At 36.6% G+C, this 8,278-nt stretch overlaps 1 protein-coding gene across 1 annotated transcript; it reads right to left on the bottom strand.

Annotated features, from left to right (window-relative positions):
• Window positions 1–222: 222 nt before the first annotated feature.
• Window positions 223–1,872, bottom strand: LOC134694267 (uncharacterized). Its single transcript, XM_063555271.1, has one exon. The coding sequence runs from the start codon at window positions 1,870–1,872 to the stop codon at window positions 223–225; it is 1,650 nt and encodes a 549-aa protein (XP_063411341.1).
• Between the last annotated feature and the right edge of the window lie 6,406 nt (window positions 1,873–8,278).

Below are 8,278 nucleotides of genomic sequence, written 5' to 3'. Positions count from 1 at the left end.
TTGTCATTACTTATTAAAAAGTCTCATATTCATTACACTTCATATTTAAATAGGTATTGGATCACTCTCGGTATGGTTCAACAGCTTAATCGGAAAAAGTTTAAGCAAAATTAGAAAACTCGGTTATCTAAATCAATTTGTCATTAAGATATAAAAACTTATTGTTTATCTTTTAGCTTATCACCAATTCCCACAGTCATGTTAGTGTTCATTAGCCAGTGTTCATTGGATTCTATAAATATTGATAGAATCGCCATAATCGTTGAAAACTAACAGTTCTTTTGTTTCATTGTTGTAAGATAAACCGAACGGTCTATAGATGCCATCGTCTGCTGACAAGACAATGTCATGTGTCTGTCCATCATTAGATATTCTATGTATGTTGTTTGATGTATATCCTGCTACATACACATCACCACGGTCATCTACGGCTACACCATAAGAACCGTCCAGGTCAGGACTGCTGTATATTTCACGTTCTTTTCCATCCGATGTTACTTCGTATACTTTATTACTTTGGTTGTCAGTGCAATAGACATCACCATCTTGATTTGCACAGATATCATTAGGATTAAATGTTGTTTTTATTACTTTAAAAACTTTACCATTGATATCCACAATGGTTAGAGTGTAAGGTTTATTTTTTACCCATATCTTTTCATTTACACTGGTAATTCCATAACAGTTTCCTTCAACTTTAATTGTCCTTCCAGGCTTCAATGATGTCAGATCGATGATCTGGATACCTTTATCAACTACAGATACTACAACATGGGTTTTGTCATATAAGCTTATGTTGTGTGGTGAATAATCCATTTCAATCACAGTAAAGTTTGATGCATCAAGTCTACAAACAATAAGTCGTTTCTCATTGTAGTGACAGAGGAGTAACCTATAGCCAGATATAAAGCATCCTCTAAAGATACTTACGCCAGTACCTAATTTTGTGGTCGGGAATGACTGTGCCAGTGATAACTTTCTTTTATCCCTATTGAGAAATTGACCTTGTTGATCGATATCTAGTACAGGCATTTGGACTTGGACATTTTCTACCGTTATTGTACCTAAGTCTTGGACTAGTTTCTTCATTTTCGACTCAAATTCTGACGGATGATATTTAAGTATCGGAACAGTAGCTGTTTGGATTTCTCTGATTTCTAATTCTTTTTGGTAAGCTTTTGCATCTAGAAATTTTACCACCTGGAATAAATGAACTTCTGATGTATGTTGCTTCAGTGAATTTAAATCCCTTTTCCATGTACACAGCGAGTCTGCATTGGATTGTATGCTATTTTTATTTCGGGACACACTCTCAGTACAATTTTTATACTTAGAATCAATATCTTTATGTATCTCTGCTTCTAACGTATCTAAATGAGCAATGACTTTCTGTTTGATTTCTGACACCCTTGTCTTTATTTTGGTACGACTCTTTTCCAAATCTACAAGTGTTTTCTCACTTTGACTCCGTCTGTTCTCTGTAACTTGACAAAGGTTTGAAATTCTTCTCTCTAGATCAGAAATAGCGGTACCATCTTTCACGCCTCTAGCAGCTTTTTCAATTGAAATGATAGACTTGCAATTTTGATGTGATATCGAAACACATGACACGCAGACTACCTTGTCATGTTGACAGCAGTACAGTGCAATCTTTTGATCTGGATGACTGTCACAGTTCTTGGACAATGTAAGAAGTGACGAACTGAGTTGTTGTATCTCTTTCATTGGTACTATCTTGTGAGGCGGGGACATCCTTTCGTGAACTCTAGAACACGTCTTGCATACAAGTTCACTGCAGTCACTGCACCAAGATACAGCTGTAATGTCTTCATCACTGCGCTGACAACCGGCACAGAATTTACTGTCCGCCATTCTGTAAGAATAAAAAAACATAGCGTCTGCAGTTAAAAAGTTTAAAAGAATGAAAAGTGTTGCGGCCTTCTTTGACCTCATATGGCCTGTAAAATATGAACATAGATAGTATTTTATTTTATTGCATTTTTCAGAAGAAAAGATATAAAAACATTTTTATCCTTTTAAAGCCAGAGTGATCACTCTGACCTGTCCCAACTACTTATCAGATAATAGCTGAATAACTGCAAGTTTTCAAGAAAAAAACAAGAAATCAAGAATGAGGTCAAAAACTAAATGTTACACAATTACAGTACATCAAGTTCTCCATATTTTGTATGACAACATGATAGTTTGTGACACTACAAAATATATTTGCACATTATTAAAAGTGTAAAGAATTTCTAGGAATAAATCTTTTGAAAAAATAAAATATCAGTTGGAATAAATAGACGGGTAAAAAGGTAAAGAACATAGTACGGAAATATAATACTGTTATCTTAATATCGTAAGAAAACTTCAAATAGTGAAAATAATGAACTCTTATAACAATTAAAACAAATGGGACTCGGGAGGGGATTCCGTGCATTAGCGTCTTTGGTCAAGACAAATGTCAAAAACATTGTCACACACAATATCGATTCGTATTTATCAGAGATTAACACTGTCACTTTTGATGTGAAGTAACTACATGTATAAGCAAATTCAAGGGAAAAATTGGTCTATGAACACAGTTTTAGTGTTTGTGTGTTCATTATAATGTCCCCATATCTTTTCATTATAATGCAGAAACGAATAACGTCTTTCTTGAAAATGTCAGTATACTACAAATGAAGGGCGAAATATACCGTGCAGAGGAACATTCAAACTCAAAGATAGAAAATAAACAGACAACGTCGTGGATAAAAAAGAAAATAAACAGACAACGCCGTGGCTAAAAAGAAAATAAACAGACAACGCCGTGGCTAAAAAGAAAACAAACAAACAACGCCGTGGCTAAAAAGAAAATAAACAGACAACGCCGTGGCTTAATAGAAAATAAACACACAACGCCGTGGCTAAAAAGAAAATAAACAAACAACGCCGTGGATAAAAAGAAAATAAACAGACAACGCCGTGGCTAAAAAGAAAATAAACAGACAACGCCGTGGCTAAAAAGAAAATAAACAAACAACGCCGTGGCTAAAAAGAAAATAAACAGACAACGCCGTGGCTAAAAAAAAGACAACGCCGTGGCTAAAAAGAAAATAAACAAACAACGCCGTGGCTGAAAAGAAAATAAACAGACAACGCCGTGGCTAAAAAGAAAATAAACACAACGCCGTGGCTAAAAAAAAACCAGACAACGCCGTGGCTAAAAAGAAAAAAATAGACAAGGGCGTGGCTAAAAAAGAAAAAAAACAGACAACGCCATGGCTAAAACAGAAAGAAAATCCAGACAATTCAGTATCTCAATTAAAAATAAAAACACCTCAAAATGCCTTTGCATGTAGTTTTCAAATAATCATAACATACATACTTGTTATATGTTATTTTCGAAATTGCGGTTTGTAAGCTACTTTAAATAACCTTGGTGACCGACGTAAACAAACAATTTGTATTGTCATCTTTATCATTAGAAGTTTTACTTTTCTATTATAAATATGATTGTTTGATTTAACTTACCTATCCAGTTTGTTTAAAACAAAAACTTTGTTTTTTGCTTTTATCAATAAAGGTAACTTAAAATTACTTTCGTTTTCAGTGAAAATTCCTATTCAATCAAAGGGAGATTATTTAAATGCTCCAAAGGTGATTTGAGTGAATCGGTGGTTAAATTTAAATCGCATTTGTATTAATGTTGATAAAAAGAAAAAGATATTTAAAGACCGTGAAGCTAACCAGTTTGTGAGTACAATTATTTATAGTAAATGGGTCATTACAAATGTTCTGTCGCTTATATAGTTGCCTTAATGGTTACACAACATACCGTTTAGCGGGTTATTTTTGCTTGTTCAGATCTGTATATAGGGCGTACATCTACCCGAAACATATGACAAGAAAAGGTAACTATATTATTTTTTGCACCATAATTAAATTGATTGCAAGCTTTGTATATACTAAATTACACATCTTTAATAAACAGTGATTTCATGTGAATGGGAATGGGCAGAGATACATTAGCGGTGTCTTAAGAGCGGCGTAAAGTGAGAACATCTACCCAAAAGATAATAAATTAAAGGGAACTCAGTGATCAACAAATCAATCTATGTTTATCTTCGAAAAAATAGTAGCTGATATTCAATTCCTGGATTACTATGCATTAATACCTGTGTTAGGAAACCAAGTTTTATCTGAAAAGCATGTGAATGTCTGAACAATCAAGTCGTTCAGTCATGTTCACTTCGCTTGAAATTATTCCAATACTGATTAAATGCTTTTCAGAAAAAATACGTATGATGTTGGTTTCTGCAATTAAAATCAAAAGGATACTGAAAGTCTAAGCATAGACTGAACAGTTCTTAACCGACAACAACCAGATTTTCTTAACAGTGCTGAATTTACCTCAAAAAAATTGAAAGACTAACAATTACTTAAGGATAGACCTTGGGTCATGGCGATAACTCTTTATACCAGTTATGCGTTTGTAAAAGTCAAGTTTCGTCAATATCTTTTAAGCATTTCCCTGAAGCAGACTGGAAATTCTTTGTAACCTAGAACTTCATAATGTATATATGAAAATTGTACATTAGAATAATATATTATGAACCTTGCTTTGTGCTAGTATGCTAGTTTGCACTAAACCTAAAGACTTTTCTCTTAACACGTTTTTGTATCTTGAACTAATTTAACGCTTGATTTGACCTGGCGTTTGGGAATTTATAATCTATAAAAAAAATGTCAAAAACTGTATTAAAATCTGTTGTTTGACCTGTCTAGGAACTGAACATATAACCTATTAACCTTCTTGCGGCACACAACTAGGAGACTATCCAGACGGAATGTACAATCAAAACGTATTGTGGCACAAAACTAGGAGACTAACCGGACAGATTGTACCATCAAATTTTCTTGCGGCACACAACTAGGAGACTATCCGGATATATGTACAATCAAAACTTCTTGCGGCATACAACTCGTAGACTATCCGGACAGAATGGTCAATCAAAACTTTATTTTTTTGCCTTTTACAGCTTTTTGTTCGGTTGGAGCCATGCTTCGTGTTGAGGCCATACTTTGATCTATGGTGGTTTACTTTTACAAATTGTGAACTGTGTGGAGAGTTGTCTCAATGACACTCATACCACATTTTCGTATGACGCTCATATTAAAAAAAAGTTAAAAAGGCCTTGTTACAATTTGAAAAATGTAAACCATTATATCTGTTCGGCATCTATTCACATGTTGGTTTTTTAGTTTATTGTTTATATTGTATTTCATAGAATTTATTTTAATCTAAATAATATTAAAGTATTCAATTGTTTTATTTACTCTTACTCCTTCACGCACTCACTCTCAAACATTTGTGTAACCGTTCACCCGCTCATCCATCTAATTCTCTCACTTGTCTTTTCGCTCATTCTACCACTTACTATTATCCCCGTTCTCTAGCTTGTTCATACACACAGCTTCTTGCTCACTCATCGCTTGGTCATCCACTAACAACTCACGTTTTCTCTCGCTGACTCATGAAGATACTCTTCACTCATAATTCTCTAACTGTTCCATTTACTCAATATGTTGCCGCATATCAACTTAACCCCGGTCATTTCCTTGGTCTCTGTCTCATCTACTCACTTCAATGTTTCGCTTGCCCATTTATTCACTCATTCCGTTTCACTCATTCATGCACTCTATCGTTCACCTACTCTTGCGTAGCCTCTCACTCTCATCCTTTAACCCACTAAACACTCAATCCACTAACTAATTGTTTCACCCGCTCTTTCACTTATCTACCCGGTTTCTGACCCAGTCTTCCACCTTGACACTCAGGCATCCATTCACTCACACTCGCTTATTCTCCTGCTCTAACACTCAGCATCGCCTTCACTCCCCTTCAGTTTCTAAATCTCACATCCTCACTCTTTCTCATCCACGCGCTCTCTCTCTCGTCCACTCGCTTCACTCAATCCGCCCTTTTCGACTCTCCCTTTCGCTCTCTACCAATCTCGAACTCTTGCCCACAATCACTTTCTCCCATTCCCAGAAAAGTGATTCCCACCCCAACTCTCAATTTCTCCCCTACCACTCTCTCCCTCTCCCACTCTCGCTACCTCGCTTTCCCACTCTAGCTACCTCGATCTTCCACTCTCGCTCTTCCACTCTCCTACTCCCGCTTTATTCTACTATGTCGCTCTGTTCTACTCTTCGGTCTGTGCTACTCTTTGCTCTGTTCTACTTTCGGTCTTTCCCACTCTCTCTATCGCTCTGTTCTTCTCTTCGCTCTGTTGTACTCCCGCTCTCGCTCACTCTCTCTTGCTTACCTACACGCTTACCTACACTCGCTCTGTTCCACTCTGTCCAACTCTCTCCTACTCTCGCTCTTTTCTACTCTCGCTCTTTTCTACTCTCGCTCTGTTCTACTCCCGCTCTGTTCTACTGTCGCTCTGTTCTACTCTCGCTCTTTTCTACTCTCGCTCTGTTCTACTCCCGCTCTGTTCTACTGCTGCTCTGTTCTACTCCCGCTCTGTTCTACTGTCGCTCTGTTCTACTCTTGGTCTTTCCCAGTCTCTCAATCGCTCTGTTCTACTATCGCTCTCTATCTCTCTCTCTCTTGCTGCTTACCTACTCTTGCTTACCCACTCTTGCTTACCTACTCTTTGCTTCACTCCTTAGAAACGGATGCAGGCTTGATATGTTCCTGTGCAATTTGCAGCCGAACAGGAGATACATCATAGCGGTGTCTGGAACAGGCAGTGCTTATATTCTGCTCCGTTAAGACTATGAATGAACAAGTCCATCTATTCAGGAGAACATCACTGCCGACCAGTATCCGACCAGTATCCGACAAAGATCGGCACCCTCACCTTCAGTTAGACTTCATTATTAGAGGAGTAAATCATTACATAGGACTTGACACATTTTATTTCAATGTTTGCTGTGGTATTTTTCCAATTTATTACTTGCAGTTTAATCTTCATAAAGGAATGTATGTTATTTTTCTATCATTTGCAAAATGGTTGTTTAACAGTCTATTCACTTTTTGAGTGTAATTGGCTTAATATGTTTCAATTGTTTAATGGCACAGACGATACCAAAGGGATAGTCAAGCTCATAAATCTAAAACAAACTGACAACGCCATGGCTAAAAATGAAAAAGACAAACAGAAAAACAATAGTACACATGACACAACATAGAAAACTAAAGAATAAACAACACGTACCCCTCCAAAAACTAGGGGTGATCTCAGGTGCTCCGGAAGGGTAAGCAGATCCTGCGCCACATGTGGCACCCGTCGTGTTGCTTATGTGATTACAAATCCGGTAAATAGTCTATTTCGGTAGGTCACATTCATGAAAGGGAAGGGGATTGTAGTTACGACGTAAGGAACATATCCGATATCATTTGTGAAATGGTTATTCCATAACGGTCAACCAACTCGTGATGGCGTCCGTAAAATTTACGAAGGGATGATTTCAACTTCATCATTTGGAACTCTTGGTTTAATAGCTTCCTTGTAAGCAGCAACCCTCTATCAAGAAAATCATGATAGGAAATGCAAGCACGGGAATATCGTATCAATTGGGAGATATATACCCCGTATGCAGGTGCTGCTGGAATGTTGCTACTTAGAAATGGAAAGTTCACAATTGGAAAGCTGAAATCATCTCTTTTGTCGTAAAGTTTTGTTTTCAACCGACCCTCATTGTCAATTTCTAGATGTAAGTCAAGATATGAAGCCGACTTAACTGTATCTGTAGTATCCTTTATCTCTAGTTCGATGGGATAGATTCGTTCCACATAGTCATCAAATTTTGAATTGTTTAGAGAAAGAACATCATCAAAAAGCGGAAAGTAGAGTTAAAGGATATTGTTAACTTCTAATCTTTCTTCTTAAGAAGTTCCTGCATGTCAGCCTCATAATAATAAAGAAACAAGTCGGTAAGTAGAGGGGCACAGTTTGTTCCCATTGGAATGCCGACAGTCTGTTGAAAAACACGTCCTCCGAACGTAACAAATATGTTGTCAATCAAGAAATCAAGCATCTTGATAATATCAGTTTCAGAGAATGTTTTGTTTGAATCAGAGTGATTCTTTACAAAGTAGGATTTATCCCTCCCTAAGACAAGATACTTGTATCTACGTTGGCCATTCTTTTTTATGAAGCAAAGTAATACCAACTCTTTCAATTTGTCTTTTAGTTTGGAATGTGGAATACTTGTGTAAAGAGTGGAAAAGTCAAATGTTTGAATACTGTTACAAGATGAAAGAGAGTTAGATTGTATA

Source organism: Mytilus trossulus, chromosome 13, assembly GCF_036588685.1.
Source record: "Mytilus trossulus isolate FHL-02 chromosome 13, PNRI_Mtr1.1.1.hap1, whole genome shotgun sequence".
NCBI classification, from domain to species: domain Eukaryota; kingdom Metazoa; phylum Mollusca; class Bivalvia; order Mytilida; family Mytilidae; genus Mytilus; species Mytilus trossulus.
This window is presented reverse-complemented; position numbering and strand designations above follow the sequence as displayed.

What these genes read in the sequence shown, in the direction of transcription:
- LOC134694267 (XM_063555271.1), bottom strand. Translation starts at nt 1,872, where the DNA reads ATGGCGGACAGTAAATTCTGTGCCGGTTGTCAGCGCAGTGATGAAGAC.